The 19,489-nt window shown below is 50.7% G+C and overlaps 1 protein-coding gene across 1 annotated transcript in view; it reads left to right on the forward strand.

Moving 5' to 3' along the window:
• PDGFRA (platelet derived growth factor receptor alpha) overlaps window positions 1-19,489 on the forward strand; it is a 72,106-nt gene that overhangs the window by 43,423 nt on the left and 9,194 nt on the right. The window contains exons 12-21 of the mRNA XM_006143683.2: window positions 1,169-1,301; window positions 2,969-3,073; window positions 3,719-3,829; window positions 4,051-4,204; window positions 6,149-6,315; window positions 13,646-13,761; window positions 14,076-14,198; window positions 15,722-15,833; window positions 17,155-17,254; window positions 17,362-17,467. Of these exons, the coding sequence (XP_006143745.1) occupies window positions 1,169-1,301; window positions 2,969-3,073; window positions 3,719-3,829; window positions 4,051-4,204; window positions 6,149-6,315; window positions 13,646-13,761; window positions 14,076-14,198; window positions 15,722-15,833; window positions 17,155-17,254; window positions 17,362-17,467 (1,227 nt within the window). The remainder of the gene's footprint in view (window positions 1-1,168; window positions 1,302-2,968; window positions 3,074-3,718; window positions 3,830-4,050; window positions 4,205-6,148; window positions 6,316-13,645; window positions 13,762-14,075; window positions 14,199-15,721; window positions 15,834-17,154; window positions 17,255-17,361; window positions 17,468-19,489) is intronic.

Consider the following 19,489-nt stretch of genomic DNA (forward strand, 5'->3'; position numbering starts at 1 on the left):
GGTCGGCTACATGGGAGTCCAGCGACATAGCCATTACGCCAACTGCTCGTCCCCCCTGGCTGTTTCTTGAGCTGTCCGCAGCCTCAGCCAGCCTGGACTGCAGGCACACAAAGGCCCAGCATGTTCAGGGAGGTCTCTGTGTACCAAGTGGCGCCCTTCCCACGTGGGCCTGCCCTGCAGAATGTCAGGTCTTACCACTGCACCACCATCTGGTGCCCCAGGTAAGCTTACAAGGTAGAGGTTCCTGCACTTACTGCAGTCGCTCTCAATCTCATTTACCAGTCTCTGTCATTCCTGTACAAATTCTCTAGAAAAGTTACTGTCCGAGCGGCTTTGAGACAGTGTGAGTTCTCCAGATCGAATTCTGTCGCTTTCTCTTCCAAGGGCGAGTTGGTGGTTTCCTGGGTGCAGATGTTGGGGAGATGGTACTGCCTAGCCCTGATGTGAGCCAGGCAGCCCCCACTCTTCCCCACTAGCAGTGGGAGATTCCTGGCCCAGTCACAGCTCTGCCACGCTCCTGCCCCGCGCGTGGCCCTGAGGACGTTCTCTGCCATGGCTCTCTGTGTCCCCTAGCCCTGCGTTCTGAGCTCACGGTGGCGGCCGCGGTCCTGGTGCTGTTGGTGATTGTGATCATCTCCCTCATTGTCCTGGTTGTCATTTGGAAACAGGTATATGTCTTTTCTTTTCTTTCTTCTTTTTCTTTTTCTTTTTTAGAGGTTTTTGTCATAGAGCGTGTACGCTTGCTGGAGAGAGACAGAGACAGAGAGAGGGAAACTGAGACATCACCACCTGGGGGGTTGGCCACACCACAATCCCTTCTTCTCCATTTTCCACTGGGGATTTTGGGCATGCATGCACACTCACCAGATGTAACTTCTAAACCTCTGGGTCTGGGGCTTGACCTGTGATTGGCCATGTGGGAATCCAGCAGCTTCACCACCATGCCACCTGCTGGCCCCAGGTTGATGTTTTTTCAAAGAACTGAAAAAATCAGTAAGAACAAAAATAGCAACCTGGTCCAATGCTTGGCACAGAGGAGCTCAGGGACTAGAGGACGAGTGGTCATTGTTGGGCCCTGCTGTGTCCAGCAGCGTGGCTGCTGCGGTGAGCTGGGGGCACTGGGATTTCTCTGGGAGCTCACCAGCATTCCTGTCCTGGTCATTTGTAGAAACCGAGGTATGAGATTCGCTGGCGGGTCATTGAGTCAATCAGCCCCGATGGACATGAATATATTTATGTGGACCCGATGCAGCTGCCGTATGACTCCAGGTGGGAGTTCCCGAGAGACGGATTAGTGCTTGGTAAGCTGCTCTGGGGGTGACCTCCCGACCCCATTCTCACTTGTCCACACTTCCCTGCTCATAGGCTGCGGCAGAGTGCGGGATCGGAGCTCTAGTTCCTAAGAGCTAGGCGATGCAGTTCCTAAGAGCTAGGCAATAGACATTCGCTTTCAGAAATAAGTTTCCCCCTCAAAAATGAGTTAACTGGATCACAGTTGGCAATGATTTAACAAAAGACCCACAGCCTCATTCCATAATAAATTATGGTTAAAGGGAATTTGCAAAGAGAGAATGAGTGCGAAGAAGCCTGGCACAGATCCCACCACAATGGCTTTGCTCTGAGAATGCCTTGAATTTGTAACGGGACGAGTCACTGTGCCTAAAACGGAACCGACGAGAGCCGGATGAGGACGGCCATAAAACGTGTCTTGATCCAGTGCGTTCCAAGGACGCATCCGATTCTTCCTAACATTCATTTGGACTGTGGAATATAAGAATATAGGTACATTTTCATGCACTTCGTGTGAAAATAAACAAGCTAGCTTATCACAAACTTTCAAATATTTCAGTCTTGGGCTGAGACCAAGGACATGAAGCTTTAGTCCAAGAGAGTAATATTTTTTTTTTTTTTAAATCATGTTCTCAACCAACGGAAAAAGACAAAGGCGAATTAAAGTTAGAGTTAAAATGTTGTGTCACGGTGGATAATCCAACAGCATGTACTTTGATGGATGCCAAATACAGGTTGTAATTATCTACCTGTCTCATTTCAAAAATACACAAGTTTAGGTTTTTTTTTAGGAAGTGACTTAAACTGAACTCAAACAAGGCATCCCATCTGACCCAAATTTCAAATACTTAACATCTAAGCTTTTTTTTTTAATTATATTTTCTTCCCTGTTGCCCCCAAAAAGGACGAGGAGCTTAGGGAAGTTAAAAAGTAATAAAATATGGAGAAAAAGGGCAAAATTCCTGATAGGCCAACAGGCAGCTTTTATCTCCGGGCTCCTCAGGTATCGCCACATTGCTGGTGAAACGGTCCCTCCGGGGTCCACTCTCCAGCAATGTGGACACGCGGGAAGGAGCCGTGTTGGCTGTGAGGCCTTTCTTGAGCTGTGCCCTGGCTTGGCTGTCCCTGGTGAGACTGACACCCTGTGAAACACCCTTCTCAGCCTGCGAGTCTTCAGTTTCTGTCTGCCACCGTGCTGTGCTCCCGGGGCTTGGTTGCTCCTTGCTGTACTGGCCTTGACAAACAGGGAGCAGTGAGCCCAGCGTGAGGCTGGAACCAGGGATGTTTGCAGTGGTGAAGGATTCATTGATGCAAAAGATGCCCCTGTTTGCAAGTGGAAAACAGAAGGGTAGAGAACAGGAGTGGAGGGAGGTGGGTGAGAGCCACAGAAAGCCAGCGCAGCGGCCCAGAGCCTGGCCCGGCACTGAGCTGGGAGGCAGAATGCTCACACCAGGGAGGACTGCCCCTTCTTCCCGTCTGCGGTTTCCTTTCCTGAAAACATTATTTGACAAAAGCAATTAGGCTGATTTCCTTTGCTATGGGCTCCATTCTGTGTTTGGCGTGAGCACTTGGTATGGGGAAATCAGCCGCCCCACTGTGCGCCACGGTGCTGGCGGGGTAAATGACACTGAGGAGATGCCCGGAACTGCCCTGTGCTAACAGTTCTGGTTGCCCACAGGTCGGGTCTTGGGATCTGGCGCGTTTGGGAAAGTGGTGGAAGGAACAGCCTATGGGCTGAGCCGGTCACAGCCTGTCATGAAAGTTGCGGTGAAGATGCTGAAACGTAAGTGCTACTCTCTGGGTATCTTTGCAGATGTTAAGTGAATCGCTCAAAGCCACACAGCTGGTAAATATCAGCTTTAGGACTAGATCCTGGTTCTTTTGACTCTAACCTTTATGTGTATCTAGACTATTTTGTCAATCAGGTTTATTTAGGTTGCTCTTACCCCCCACTTGTTGGAAAATTAAAGAGTTGTTAGTTCAGTGACTTTCTTTTTTTTTTTTAAGATTTTTTTGCTATAAGACACTTGCACTTGCCAGAGAGAAGAGAGATAGAGAGGGGAGAGTAAGAAGTCACCCTCCGGGAGGGGTGGCCACGCTGCAGTCCCTTCTCTTCCATTCTCCTCTCAGGATTTTGGGCATGCACGCACATGTGCTACGTGTGATTTTCAAGCTGCCAGGTCCAGGACGCAGACCTCCGCTGGCAATGTGAGAGTCTCGCGCCATAACTACCACACCACCTGCTGGCCCCTCCGGGACTCCGTTTTTACTTGAAAGATGAGGGATTAGTGATTAGAGTCCAGACCCAGACATGATCCGCTTCTCTTTTCGACTCTTGGGGAGAGACAGGACAGTGACGTGCTGGGCTTTTTCTGAGAGTGGAAGAGGGCAGGTCATCAGACTGATCGGGGCTGTGTTTCCTCAACAGCCACAGCCAGATCCAGTGAAAAGCAAGCGCTCATGTCTGAACTGAAGATAATGACGCACCTGGGGCCACACTTAAACATTGTGAACCTGCTGGGAGCCTGTACCAAGTCAGGTAGGCGCCCCGGCCTGCGAGTGAGCGCTGCGAAAATTGTCGAGGCAGGTGTTTGATCCCTAGACGTGCTAGTAAGTACGAGTCCCCTCAGTGGAGTCGGCGGCTCCCAATGGCGACAGGAGCTCGTACGTGAACGACCGTTCTTGCCAGTCCACACACAGCAATCCTCTGCTTCTCTGTGCTGTTTGTCCTCATCTTCTAACCGGTCTTGGTCCCCACAGGCCCCATTTACATCATCACCGAGTACTGCTTCTACGGAGATCTAGTCAACTACTTGCATAAGAACAGGGACAGCTTCCTCAGCCGCCACCCGGAGAAGCCAAAGAAAGAGCTGGACATTTTTGGACTGCACCCTGCTGACGAGAGCACACGGAGGTGGGTGTGGAGAGAGACCTTGCTGGGCACTGTGGTCCCCCAGGCCTCTCAGTCCTGGTAGGCCCAGGTCTTTAGACTCAGCGCCCAGGGTAGCAAGGCGTGGGGTCACACTGCCCCGTCCAGTCGTCCCTCATGGTACACGTAGACACTTGGTGTCCGAAGGTGTTTTGGATGGGGACCACACGACGGCCTTGCTGCCAGGTTTGTGTGAGAGCGGGAATGGAGTCATTCTGGGAGCCGCTCTGCTCCTCAGTTGTGATCCACTTAGGACTTGGAAGGCAGCTCTGGCCAGGGACACACATGAGATACTACCCGAGCATGTCCAGCCTTGCCGAGCCTGGGTCTGTCCATCAGTAATCGAGATCCCTGCTGTGGAAATCCATAATCCACTGTGAAGATCTCTGGATGCGAAGTTCTGGAAGATCAGAAACGACACTGAGTTCACTTTGTGGTAAATGACTCAGTGAGGACCAGCTAGGTGGCATGGTGGTTAAGGCAGCTCGACCCCACATGGCTGACTGTGCAGTTTGAGTCCTGGACCCAGCTACTTGAAAAACGTGCTGGACACATGTGCATGCGTGCCCCAAATCCTGAGAGAAGGATGAAGAAGGGATTGTGATCTGCCATCTCCCATGGGGTGTGATGTCTCAGTTTCCTTATCTCTCTCTCTCCCTGGTGAATAGATACACTCTATAGCAAGAAAAATTTCAAAAAAATAAAAGAAGAAAAGGAAAAGAAAAGTTACTCAACAAATACCAGATGGGCCCTAAATTAATTGGGTTTTGGGAGCTGCCTGGTTATGCCTCATGGCAACATGGCCCAGGTTCATGGATTGTGAACTGGAAAACAGAAAAAATAACAACAGAATTAATGTAATGAATTTTTCAAACTTCATCTTATTTTTAATTTTTTAAAAAGGTTATTTGCTTAATTTATTTATTATTTTTTAACTTGACCAGAGAGACAGAGAGGGGAAAGTGAGAAAGCAATCCATCAGATCCAGGACTCAAACCATGGTCAGCCATGTGGGAGTCCAGCGCCTTAACCATCACACCACCTGCCAGCCCCCAGAATTTTATTTTATTTTTAAAAATGCCTTTATTTATTGGGTCATCGGAAAAATCATGATGTATTTTTTCTACACAAAAATGTATCATGACTTTTCCGATGTCCCAATATTTTAGTTGCCCAGAGGGTGTCTGTGCTCACCAGAGAGAGCGAAACAGAAGTGGAGGGTGGTGGGGGGAGAAAACAGCTCCCCAGTGGGGTGTGGTCATGTCTCAATCCCTTCTCCATCCTATTGAGATTTTGGGCACACATGCACATGTGCCTGATGTGTGTTATAAGCCACTGGCGCTGGGATTCGACCATATGGGATTGAATGTGGCTGTCCATGTGGGATCTCTTGGGTCATCGGAAAAGTCATGACTCTTCCAAGGGACCCAGTAGCTCCCTTAACCACTGGGCGATGCCCTTACACTTTAAATACAACACACTTAGCTCCACTGTCTTTGATGTGGTCCCTGAGGGAGTCTGTGGCCCTCTGAAGACGGGTAGAGGACAGGCACTCACAACGGGCCAGTCGATAAGTATGTAGTGATAACGACAACTGTTGTAGAGCCCTTTCTGTCCCCCATGTGCTGTGTCATCCCCATAACCCCCTCGCCCCTCCCATCTTTGGGCATGGGTTCTGCTGCCTTGACCCCACACGGGGTGCTCTTCCTTAGAGGCTGTCAAAACCTCCCTTCCCTCCCAGCACACCCGAGCTTTTGAGACAATCGGTGTTTGTGGGACAACCCGACCTGTGTGGACTGGCCCATCTTTCACGCCCCTTGCTGCGTTCATGCCCGCTGTGGTCCCAGCACATGGCAGGCCCCCACACCATCCACCAGTGCCAGTCCCCAGGGGGCACCCTGGGTGAGGTGTCTTTCCTCCTTTCCACAGTTACGTTATCTTATCTTTCGAAAACAACGGTGACTACGTGGACATGAGACAAGCGTATACGACGCAGTACGTCCCCATGCTGGAGAGGAAAGAGGTTTCTAAGTATTCGGACATCCAGAGGTCTCTGTACGATCGCCCGGCCTCCTATAAGAAGAAACCCGCATTAGGTAAGAGTGTCTGCTCACTCTGGGTGTCCTGATCTTCTGGTGACATAGATACACTCTATAGCAAGAAAAATTTCAAAAAAATAAAAGAAGAAAAGGAAAAGAAAAGTTACTCAACAAATACCAGATGGGCCCTAAATTAATTGGGTTTTGGGAGCTGCCTGGTTATGCCTCATGGCAACATGGCCCAGGTTCATGGATTGTGAACTGGAAAACAGAAAAAATAACAACAGAATTAATGTAATGAATTTTTCAAACTTCATCTTATTTTTAATTTTTTAAAAAGGTTATTTGCTTAATTTATTTATTATTTTTTAACTTGACCAGAGAGACAGAGAGGGGAAAGTGAGAAAGCAATCCATCAGATCCAGGACTCAAACCATGGTCAGCCATGTGGGAGTCCAGCGCCTTAACCATCACACCACCTGCCAGCCCCCAGAATTTTATTTTATTTTTAAAAATGCCTTTATTTATTGGGTCATCGGAAAAATCATGATGTATTTTTTCTACACAAAAATGTATCATGACTTTTCCGATGTCCCAATATTTTAGTTGCCCAGAGGGTGTCTGTGCTCACCAGAGAGAGCGAAACAGAAGTGGAGGGTGGTGGGGGGAGAAAACAGCTCCCCAGTGGGGTGTGGTCATGTCTCAATCCCTTCTCCATCCTATTGAGATTTTGGGCACACATGCACATGTGCCTGATGTGTGTTATAAGCCACTGGCGCTGGGATTCGACCATATGGGATTGAATGTGGCTGTCCATGTGGGATCTCTTGGGTCATCGGAAAAGTCATGACTCTTCCAAGGGACCCAGTAGCTCCCTTAACCACTGGGCGATGCCCTTACACTTTAAATACAACACACTTAGCTCCACTGTCTTTGATGTGGTCCCTGAGGGAGTCTGTGGCCCTCTGAAGACGGGTAGAGGACAGGCACTCACAACGGGCCAGTCGATAAGTATGTAGTGATAACGACAACTGTTGTAGAGCCCTTTCTGTCCCCCATGTGCTGTGTCATCCCCATAACCCCCTCGCCCCTCCCATCTTTGGGCATGGGTTCTGCTGCCTTGACCCCACACGGGGTGCTCTTCCTTAGAGGCTGTCAAAACCTCCCTTCCCTCCCAGCACACCCGAGCTTTTGAGACAATCGGTGTTTGTGGGACAACCCGACCTGTGTGGACTGGCCCATCTTTCACGCCCCTTGCTGCGTTCATGCCCGCTGTGGTCCCAGCACATGGCAGGCCCCCACACCATCCACCAGTGCCAGTCCCCAGGGGGCACCCTGGGTGAGGTGTCTTTCCTCCTTTCCACAGTTACGTTATCTTATCTTTCGAAAACAACGGTGACTACGTGGACATGAGACAAGCGTATACGACGCAGTACGTCCCCATGCTGGAGAGGAAAGAGGTTTCTAAGTATTCGGACATCCAGAGGTCTCTGTACGATCGCCCGGCCTCCTATAAGAAGAAACCCGCATTAGGTAAGAGTGTCTGCTCACTCTGGGTGTCCTGATCTTCTGGTGACTTGGGCCAGTACTGAAGTACTGAGAGGCAGGTGAACAGGGAGGGTAAAAAGCCTGTCGCACCGCAGGTCCCGGAACGTCGCTCTGCACCACCCGTCTGGGACAGGTTTTCACAGGTTTGTGGGCTGCAAATGGAAAAGAATAAAGACAGACTCAGCGTGATGAAGTTTTTAAAGTTTAAATTTAATTTTTTGTTGTTGCAGTTTTGCTATAGGGCGTGTGCCCTCTCCAGAGAGAGAGAGAGTGACAGAGAAAGAATGAAAGTGAGAAATCACCCCCAAAGGGGGATGGCCACACTGCAATCCCTTTTCCTCCACTCTCCTCTTGGGATTTTGGGCACCGCACACGCACCCAGCATGATTTTTAAGCCACTGGATCCAGGACTCAAACTATGCAGTCGGCCCTGTGGAATCCAGGGCCTTAACCTCTATGCCACCTGCTGGGCCTAAGTGTAGCTATTTTAAAGAATTACTTATTCTGGGACCAGCAGTTAACGTAATGGCTATGTCACTGGACTCCCACGTAGTCGACTGCGGTTTGAGTCCCGGACCTGGTGGCTTAAAACTCACGCCGGGCGTGTGTGTGTGTGTGCCCAGGGTCCCGAGAGGAGAATGGAGGAGAAGGGATTGTGGCGTGGCTATCCCCCCCTGGGGGGTGATTTCTCGCTTTCTGTCTCTCTGTCTCTCTCTTTGTCTGTCTGGCGAGCGCACTTGTCCTATGGCAAAAAAAAAAAAAAAAGAATGATTTATTCTGATATAAGAATGATTTATTCTGATATAATGCCCTTCCTTTTCTATCAACATGTTTTTGTTTTCATTTTAAATGAGAGCATGATGATAGTTGATATTTTTTCGATGTCCTTATGTAGCAAAATTAAAAACTGGCCATGTTATGTTGGTTCCTCGTGCTGGTTTTTTCCGTAAGATAGAAAAGTCTCTATTTTCTGTGAGTTTTAATAAGTTTGGCTTTTAGCTTCCCTCACATCTAATTTAATGCTTGAAATCGGGTGGGAACTGGAGAGAAGGCAGTTTGAGGTCATGTTTTCTGACGGGCGTTTCTGTTGAATGCGGCTGGAAGGCAGAGCCCGTTCTCAAAGCGTGGGAGTATGTGGGGCAGGTTAAATGGAGTCAGCAATGCCAGGAGCCTGGGCAGTGCGTGTGCAGGGGCCACCTCACTTCTGCTCAGGGAGGGCCCCTGCCTGCTCAGGTGTAATCCCAGCCTTGGAGTCAGTGGCTCTGCTAGCCAGGCGGACGTTGGCCTGCCCCATGGTCTTGCCTCTCTGGTCTGAGCTCTGTCACTGGTCGGTACACAGAAGTGTCGAGCTGCCACGGAAACTGTTTTGAAAATCACTGCTGAGCTCCGAATGCTCCCAGGGTTCTTAAGGGAAAGGTACGATCCATTCAAAAAGGAATCTGTTTGTTTGCAGGGCTTGGTACCTAATAATATTTTCCATTTCTGCAGTTCCAAGTTCCATTCGCTTCTCGATGCCAAATGGGTGAACTTCCAAGCGCTTTTTTGAGATGAGCCAATGAGCGTGATCGGAACCAGTGTTTCCTCTCCCCTCCCAGAGGGTTAAAAATAGCTTGCATTGCTTCCCTGAGGGGCTGGTGGACTTGGCACCAGATTTCAGAGGAGCCTGAGTCATGCTTAGGCCCAGGCCGGTTGGCAGACACGATCTGCTTTCTGGCCTGCGCAGAGCTGGCTGAAAAAATGTGAATGGCTGGAACTTTTCTGCACTTGCCTGAAATTTTTCAAAAAGCACCGAGACGGGCTGGCCCAGATTGCTTCTTCCTCGAAAACCCTAGGCCCCGTCCAGACAGTACTCACTGGGGAAAGCGGACAAGTCACGAACGAAGGGGTCTTGAGGCAAAGGTGTCGGCACTGACCTTTAAGATCGCTCCTGCCTCGGATTGGTGGTTGATTTTATTGACGCACGAGAAGCCAAGTACTGTGGGGTGGTTGGAAAACTCCGACATGTTTTTCTATGTGAAAATGCGTCATGACTTTTGACTACCCAATATGAAGGTGGCTTTCAAAAGAAAAATAAGGGAACCAGCAGATGGCATAATGGTTACATCGCTGGACTCCCACGTAGTTGACTGTGGTTCGAGTCTTAGACCCAGTGGCTTAAAACTTACATGGAGCACATGTACAAGATCCCAAGAGGAGGGGATCAGCAGTTGGCATAACGGCTATGTCGCTGGACTCCCATGTAGTCGACTGTGGTTCGAGTCCTGGACCTAGTGGCTTAAAACTCAGGCCAAGCATGTGTGTATGCGTGTTCAAGATCTCAAGAGGAAAATGGAGAAGAGGGATTGTGGCATGGCTATCCATCCCTTTTGGGGTGATTTTTTGCTTTCTGTCTCTCTCCATCCTCTGGTGAGCACATGAGCCCTACAGCAAAAATCTCTCCTAAAAAAAAAATACAAACGGGACCAGCAGTTAGCGTAATGGCTATGTCGCTGGATTCTCATGTGGTTGACCACAATTCAAATCCTGGACCCGATGGCTTAAACTCATGCCGGGCGTGTGTGCGGGTGTGCCCAAGATCCCGAGAGGGAATGAAGTAGAAGGGATTGCGGCGTGGCCATTCCCCCTGGGGGGTGATTTCTCTCTTTCTGTCTCTGTCTCTCTCTGCCTGTCTGGCGAGTGCACAAGCCCTATAGCAAAAACCTCTCCAAAAAAAAAAAAAAAAAAAAAAAAAGAAAGGAAAGAAAGAAAGAAAATAAAACAATTCTCAGAAGCTCTATTTTCAAAGGGCCCTCATGTATATTTGTCATGGAAAATCTTAGTGTGTGTGTGTGTGTGTGTTTTAAAGGTGGCCGAAGTGATTTGCTAAAGTGAAGAAAGCATTTTGGTGGAGGAAGCTGGGGTACAGCAGTAATGCACAGCTTCAAGGACCAGATCTCGTGTGACCAACGAGGTCGAACCCCCACTCAGGCCTGGTCTGCCCAAAATATGCCCAATGTGGGTCGGGAGGCCCAGGATCTGACAGGCCCAAGGCTGAGGAAGGGGATCTGGTGTGTGCAGAGCCTGTGCAAGGGGCTCCTCTCTCCCCCCTCCCTCCTCTCTCTCTGTCATGTGTGTACATGCTCTATCATAAATAAAGAAGAAATGGGTTAAAAAAACTTCTCTAGCCACACAAAAAGTATGTGCGCAAACTCCTTAGAGAAAGAAGAGGAGACTGGGCCTCACAGGCATGTGTGTGTGTTTAGCGTAAACACACGACACTTGAGAACCGCAGGTTTGAACCGCATGGCTCCACTTCTGTGCAGAAGGCCTTTTCAGTAAATATATTGGGAGCCGGCAGGTGGTGTGATGGGCAAGGCACTGGATTCCCACATGGCCGATCACGGTTCAAGTACCAGACCTGGCGGCTTGCTTACTCACTTTCCCTCTCTCTCTGGTCAAACTGGAAAGTAATAATAAATAAATAAAATTAAATGAAATCATTCTTAAACAACACTACGGAACTGCGAGTGCATGCTCTCTTTCCTGTGATTTTTCTTTTCTTGCGTTCCTTCCTTTTCTTTTTTCTTTCCTTCCCTTCCTTTTTCTTTCTTCTCTTTTAATTGCCAGAGAGAATGGGTGCTCAGCAGGGGGTGGGGGTGGGCTGGAAGCACCCCCCCGATGGGGCGCAGTCATGCCAAGCCCCTTCTCCACCTCTCAGTCCTGTCAGCATGTTGGATATGCATGCACATGTGGCCTCTGTGCTCTGCAAGCTGCCCAGGTCGGATGGTCTGTGGTCAGCCATGCGGGGTCTGAACCTTTTAACCACTGAGCTATGGAGCCAGCCTCTTTTTTTTTTTAAGTTTATATTTGTATTTCTAACATGAGTGAGAGAGAAAGTGAGAGAGAAAGAGAGTGACAGGAAGAAGTAGAAACAGACGCAGCGTCCCTGGCAGGTCCTGACACTGTGATCCCCCTCCAGTCCCAGTCGGCCCAGGTCAGGGCACACATGTGCCCGGTTTACTCAGCGGGTCTCTGACTGGCAGCCTCCCCCTCTGGGTCTCCTCTCACAGCACCCCACTTACTGCTATTGGACTTCCTGTGATTTTCTTTGTTTTCTTTTCTTTTTTGGGGGAAGATATTATTGCTATAGGGTGCATGTGCTTGCCAGAGAATCAGAGAGAGACAGAGATATAGAAAGTGAGAAATCATCCCCCAGGGGAGATGGCCACACTGCAATCCCTTCTTCTCCAGTCTCCTCCTGGAATCTTGGGCACACCCACACACACATGCTCGTTGTGAGTTTCAAGCTACCAGGTCTGGGACTCGAACTACAGTTGGCCATGTGGGAGTCCAGCAACGTAACCACTGTGCCATCAGCTGGCTCTCCTGTGATTTTCTTAATGGCACTTTTTTCTCTTTAGCTTATTTATTATAAGAATACAGTATATGGCACGCAGAGCATACAAACATGCTACTTACTGTTTATATAGTTGGTAAGGCTATGAGCAGTTAAGTTTTGGGAGAGTCAGAAGCTACATGTAGATTTTTAACTGTGCGGAGGCTCTGCACTTCTAACCCCAGGATCTGTGTTGCTCAGATTGTCCAAAAGCCAATTGTATGTGTGCACACGTGTTTGTTTGTTTGTTTGTTTTGGAGAGATTTTTACCATAGGGTGCATGTGCTCGCCAGACAGACAAAGACAGAGAGACAGAAAGCGAGAAATCACCCCCCAGGGGGAATGGCCACACCGCAATCCCTTCTCCTCCATTCTCCTCTCAGGATCTTGGGCACGCACACACATGTGCCTGGCGTGAGTTTTAAGCCACCGGGTCCAGGACTCAAACCTCGGTCGACTATGTGGGAGTCCAGTGACATAGCCATTACGCTAACTGCTGATCCCCACGCGTTTATGTTTTAATGTCAGAGGGTCAATGTATGTGAATGAGAGAGAGGGAGCGTGGATGAGAGAGGAAGCACTCCTGGGTGGGCCTGCTCATGCCACCATCCTTGTTCCTGCACACACATGTACCGACGTGTGAGCTGCCAGGGCTGGGACTCGAACCCTGGTCAGCCACGTCTGATCCAGCCTCGTCTGCGCAGTACTAACCGCTATGGGGCCTGTATGTTTCGGCACGCATACCATCCTGCACCCCATAGTGACATTCCAGGCGCGGCAGAATGCACGTACTGTGGTCTCATAAGGTGGTAGGTTGAGCGTCCCCACACTGTAAATGCAAAACCTGAAACGCTGCAAAATCGGAACTTTTTTGGTGCCGACATGATGAAAATGATCTGATCTCAAGTGACAGGTCTTGGCCGAAACAAAAGATTGTATTGAGCTACTGTCAGGCTATGTGGATAAGTGTGGAGGAAACAAAACATCTTCTGTTCATACTTGGGGGTGCCATCCCCAAGATAAGCTCTTGAATATGCAGATATTTCAAAGTCTGGAAAAATCCTGAAACACGTCTGGCCCTGAGTGTTGGATAAAGGATACTCGCTCGTGACGGAAGGCTGTACCGCGTGGACGAGGCGTGCAGGAGGCAGTGCTATCTACATTTGTCCATCGCTCCCTGACGTCTGTGTGATGACAAAATCCTCTAAGGACGTGTTGTCAGGGGCACATCTCTGTCATTAAACGAAGTGGGACCGTGTTTATAATTTAAGGCAGAAACGCTGCGTAGTTCAGATGTCCGCCTGTGTGCTGTGGACGCTCTATAAGGAAATCCTTCCTGAAAGGATTGAGAAGGGTTTTTTGGTCAAGCCTCTGCAACCTGACATAGCTCTGGGCAGCGGAGTCACCGTGGAGGGTGATCTTTCGTGCTGTCTATCACTGACACATTTAATGCTTTTTCTGCAGATGCTGAAGTCAAAGACCTGCTGTCGGATGATAACTCGGAAGGCCTTACTTTGTTGGATTTGTTGAGCTTCACCTATCAAGTGGCCCGAGGCATGGAGTTTTTGGCGTCAAAAAATGTAAGTGCGAGGAACAAAGACCTCTTTCGACCCAGCCACAGATCAGAGCATGGAGGGGGGCGTGGAAGGAGCTGAGGTGGACCGTGGACAGCCCAGTAACAATGGCGGCTTCTCACGCGCTCCTTCTCTTCCCCTGAGCAGGGCAGGGACCTTTCCCTCTCTTGGGGTGTTTGGAGAGAGAGCCGGAGGGGAAGCAAGCTCCTTATGTCAGGATGGTCCTCTGAGATGTGCTGGCGGGCTCCGGTCACTGCCCTGAGCTGCCAGTCTTGCTGCAGTGACGGATCGACCCCGAATCATTTCTCTTGTCCACGCAGTGTGTCCACCGGGACCTGGCTGCTCGCAATGTTCTCCTGGCTCAAGGAAAAATTGTGAAGATCTGTGACTTTGGCCTGGCCAGGGACATCATGCATGATTCCAACTACGTGTCGAAAGGCAGCGTACGTACTCCGCCCTTACCCCGCAGGCTCGTGCCTCCTCACTTTAATCTCTGAAGTCGGCTGTTGCTTCTACCTCCTGGCGTCCGTGTTTTTCACGTGCAGTCCATGAGATGGGACTGGGGGTCGGTGTGAAAAGCACAAGCCAGCGGCCACATGGCCCGGGTGTGAGTACAGCCTCACTGCTTGCTAGATTGGGACTTGGGCAAGTTACCTGACCACTCTGTACCTCGGTTTCCTGCTCTGCAGCAGAGACCCACCTGCTGAGTCAGCGACGTGAGACTTACTCAGCGAATTCTAGTAAAGCACTTAGGACTGCACCTGGTTCTAGAAGCCCCAGTAGATGTCGGCTCTGCAGCGTCAACTGTGCAGGGGCACCGACAGGCGTTCCTTTCCAAGGACGGCGTGTCTAGCTTTTAAGCAGACAAGCGCCTGTGACCCTCAGCGTGTTAAGGCCGTCCGAGTTAATGTGTCTTGGAGGCAGGTTCCTTAAACACACTCGTTCTGTCGTGTACCTGATCCACCCCAAAGTGGGCAAGGTCGCATGGTGTACATTGCCTCTGCGGGGGCAGTTCTACACGGCTGAGAGTTGGAGACTGCCACGCCACCTGCAGAAGGGGCTGGACGGTGTCTTTGTGTGACCCGCGCTCAGTTGGCTGTGGCCTCAGCCAGGGCCTAGCCCTACACAGCCCAGTCACCTTGGACAGAGGGCGGGACTTGGGCGGGCGGACGTGCCCCCTGCTCACAGAGATGCCTGTGTGTGAGTGCTTGTCTTCAAGGGCTGGAGGGTGCCACTCCGGCAGCTTTGTGTGCTTGCCTCTGATAAGTGTTTCCAGCAGAGCTTGGGCCAGCTTCACCAAAGCGCTGCAAAATTCATCTTAATGTATGATTGTTGGTTTTTCTGTTTTAATTGTTTGCTCTAGGGCATGTGCACTCACTAGAGACAGAGAGAGGGAAAGCGAGAAATCACCAGAGGGGGATGGCCACACCACAATCCCTTCTCCTCCTTCTCCTCTCAGGATTTTAGGCATGCATTCGCATGTGCCTGGAGTGTGTTTCAAGCTGCTGGGTCCAGGACTCTGTGCAGTTAGCAGGATCCGGCTACCTTAACCTCCTTACCACCTGCTGGCCCCAGTGTCCGACTATTTGTTTTAGAGTTGTAGAAAGTTACTATTTATTTCTTACACTTCAAAAACTGTATTCAGCTTATAGATTGTGGAGTCTGTTCTTAATTTTGTCCCTAGGGATTTTTGAAAATAAGACCTTGACAGGCCCATTCAAGGCTCACACTTTTTGGGTAGCAATCCAGGGATGGACGTTTCTGGGTGTTTCTCCTTTGGAGGCCACAGGAAGCATTGGCTAGCTACTGAGCATCAAAGAGTACCCAGAGACCTGAACGCACATGGGGCCCTTGTGGGCAGGGTGCTTGGTGTGGGTTACTCTTGCCCGGGAGGACCCCTGACCCTCTCTGCTGCTGTGGATGGTGACGGCACAACCGAGTTTAATCGCCTCCTCCCTCCCCACAGACCTTCCTGCCCGTGAAGTGGATGGCTCCGGAGAGCATCTTCGACAACCTCTACACAACGCTGAGCGACGTCTGGTCCTACGGCATCCTGCTCTGGGAGATCTTCTCCCTCGGTAGGGGTCCGACGCCGTCACTGTGCAGCCTGCTCTGGAGCAGATGCACTTCCCAGCCCCAGGGAGCGTGGCCTCCTGCTGTGTATCAAGCATGCTTTGGGTGCCTCCCACCGCACTGGGGCCCTAACCATGTCCGCTATGGATCCGTGCAGGCTGAGGCAGGGCTGTTGGGGCAGCCCCCTCACCCTGGTCTCTGCCTTCCTCTCCTTTGGGCTTTGTTAAGGAGACCACCCCCCCTCCCGGAAGTGCTCCTGGTGGCATCTGCTCGCTGTTGGCCTCCCGACGCCTGGGCATGTGGGGAGCTGCCCTTTCCTCAGCTGACAGTGGCTGATGCTCAGGGGAAAGGGCAGGGGCCAGGCTGCCCTCCTGGCCACCTTCTGGAGGAGAGAGCCCCCCAGGTGTGCAGCTGGCTAGTCACCAGGTGCTGAACAATCCAGGTACTCCATGCTGCCGGGTGAGGGCCCCAGAGGAAGCCGGGTCTTGGCCAGCCCCTGGATGGTTCACCTGGGGAGGTCAGGGGGCCACACCTAGGGATGCCTGTGTGGTTCTGGCTTTAAATCGTGTTGGGCTGTCGGGAAAGTCACGAAGCGTTTTTGCATAGAAAAACACGCCATGACTTTTCCTGATGGCCTAAGAGTTTGAGTTTGAGGAAGGAGAAAGGCAAAAAAGAACGATTTATTTAATTATTATTGTCATCATTTTTATTTGTTATAGGGCACATACACTCACCGAGGACAGACAGAGTGAAAGAAAAGGAAAGCGAGACAGCTGGCCACCAGGTTCAGGACTCAAACCGAGGATGGCCATGTGGGGGTCTGGGGCTTTAACTACCATGCCGCTTGCTGGCTTCTCACTCTCTCTCTCTCTTTAAAGTTTCTTTCTTTCATGAGAGAGAGACAGACACAAAGACGCACACAAAGACCCAGGGAGAGCACCCCCAGCAGGGCCCTCGCGCTGCACTCCATCCCATTCTCAGCTGGTCTGGATCACGAACCTCCGTGCATGTCTGGGACACGAACCCAGCACCTTTCTCACATGAGTCTAGTGCGCTGTTGCCACACCATTGACCCCAGCACTTTTTCTAAAGATGTAGGAGTTTTGGCTAAAGTGCTTGGACTTAACCAGCTTAGAGCGCTAGCTACATTTAAAGTTCAAGCAGGCCTTGGAAGTCAAGGGCGGTCACTCTTAATTTCCTTGAAGGAGCGAGAACAGCAGGACGTCCGGGTGGCCTGTTCCCAGGCCCGTGGCAGTGCTCCGTCACCCCTGTACTCAGCAGCGCTCTGCATGTCCGTTGACCTTCGCTGTCTTCTTTGGCTTGCAGGTGGCACGCCCTACCCTGGCATGATGGTGGATTCTACTTTCTACAATAAGATCAAGAGTGGGTACCGGATGGCCAAGCCCGACCATGCCACCAGTGAAGTGTGAGCCCTCCCTCATCCTGTGGGCCTGCCCGTGTGCTGGTGGGGCTGTGGGGCAGGGATGCCCTGACACTCCGCCCGCGCCCACTCTCTGTTCTGGGCCTCTCTAGCTACGAGATCATGGTCAAGTGCTGGAACAGTGAGCCAGAGAAGAGACCCTCCTTCTACCACCTGAGCGAGATGGTGGAGAATCTGCTGCCCGGACAGTATAAAAAGGTTCGTTCGAGTCTGTTAAGACTGGGGGAAGGAATGGGCGAAGGGAGGAGGGATTAGGTACATTGCTGAACAGTGCTGTTCAACACAGGGTTTTGTTTTGTTTTGTTTTGTTTCTGAGAGATTTTTGTTATATGGGGCATGTGCTCGCCACACGGAGAGAGACAGAAAGCGAGAAATCACCTCCTCCCGGGGAGAGGATGGCCACACCTCAATCCCTTCTCCTTCATTCTCCTCTTGGGATTTTGGGGCATGCACGCGCATGTGCCTGGCATGAGTTTTAAGCCACCGGGTCCAGGACTCAAACTGAATTCAATTATGTGGGAGTTCAGCGATGTAACCATTACACGATTTCGCGCAGTTAACCCTTACCCCATCTGGTCCCAAGGTTTTTTTTTTTTTTTTTATTTACCATAGAGCACATGTGCCTGCCAGAGAGAGAGAGACAAGAGACAGAGCGAGAAAGGGGTGTGAGACATGACATCCCCAGGGGGGTGGCCATGTCATAATCTCTTCTCCTCTGTTCCCCTCTTGGAATTCTGGGTACACATGCACAAACACAGCTTGTTTTTCATGCTGCCTATCTGGGACTCGAACCAGGCAGTCAGCCATGTGGCATCTAGCTGTCTTTTTTTTTTTTTTTTTTTTAGGGGTTTTTGCTATACGAGCTATAGGACGCGTGCGCTTGCCAGACAGACAGAGAGAGACAGAGAGACAGAAAACGAGAAATCACCCCCCAGGGGGGATGGCCACGCCGCAATCCCTTCTCCTCCATTCTCCTCTCAGGATCTTGGGCATGCACGCACACACACTCGGCATGAGTTTTAAGCCACCGGGTCTGGGACCCGAACCGTGGTCGACTACGTGGGAGTCCAGCGATGTAGCCATTATGCTAACTGCTGGTCCCGGCATCTAGCTGTCTTAACCACTGTGGCATTGGTTGGCCCCAACATCTAAGAGAACATTTTCAAAGGAGGGTAAAGGCCGTGTGAACCGAGGCCTTGGTGGCGTGCTCCATGGGTCCCTGGTAGCGATGATGAATGAAAGTCCCCCCCTTCCTGCAGGGCCCCGCTTCATCTGAAGTGTGCAACACCTGTAAACACTTGATTCTCCAGACGTCTGAGCATCCGAGGCCACTGTGCAGTGAGCCATCTGAGGGCATGCACGGCCATTACATCGCTAATTTGAATGCACTTAAATCCATGTGAAATTGGCTCTTACCGGCAGACTGGAAGGAGCAACCTCAGCTGTTATCTGTGGCTCCAGCTGGGTTGTGTGGAATAGGAAGCATTGTTCAGAGGAACAAATGTAATTTCATGGGATCGAGCAGGACATGTAAATGAGCGAAACGACTTTCTGACAAGGAAACCCGGGTGACCTTGCGTAATAAACCCAGTGTCTTAGATTCTGGCTGGTCGCGGTGTTGGCTTTTCACACTTGTCGTGTCTCCTCCTCCTTCTCAAGGAGGAGGTTGTGCTCTGAACTGGAAGAGTTACGTTTGCTCCTTAGTGAGGCGGAGGGGAGGCTGCAGGAGACAAGCGTGGGTCAGTCGAAGGTGCTGTGGTTGGCGGAGGTGTGTTGGGGGACACACTGAGTGACTACAATTGAATATGGGGACTCCCCTGTCAAAGGCTGGACTTCCAAACACTTAGGGATCGGGAGGGTTTTGGGTACTGTGCACCCAGTGTAGGCTCTGGTCACTCTTGTGTACCCATTCAAACCCTGGAGAGCTGGTGGCATGGGGACAGCAGGGTCATACCTGTGCTGTATGGAGGTGGGGGCACATGGTCATAGCTGCTGACGTGGAGAAGGGGTCTTGGCGCCCAAGACCCACCACTAGAAGCTGTTTTTGTTTGTTTGTTTGCTTTTTTTTTGGTGTAGGGCAAAACAAAGAGGTGGGGGGTGTGAGACATCATTCCTTGGGGGGATAGCTACACTGCAATCCCTCTCTTCACTCTCCTCTGGAGATTTTGGGCATGCATACACACGTGCCCAGTGTGTTTTTCAAACTGCCAGATCTGGGAC

This window comes from Tupaia chinensis, unplaced genomic scaffold, assembly GCF_000334495.1.
Source record: "Tupaia chinensis unplaced genomic scaffold, TupChi_1.0 Scaffold000102_1, whole genome shotgun sequence".
Classification (NCBI taxonomy): Eukaryota; Metazoa; Chordata; class Mammalia; order Scandentia; family Tupaiidae; genus Tupaia; species Tupaia belangeri.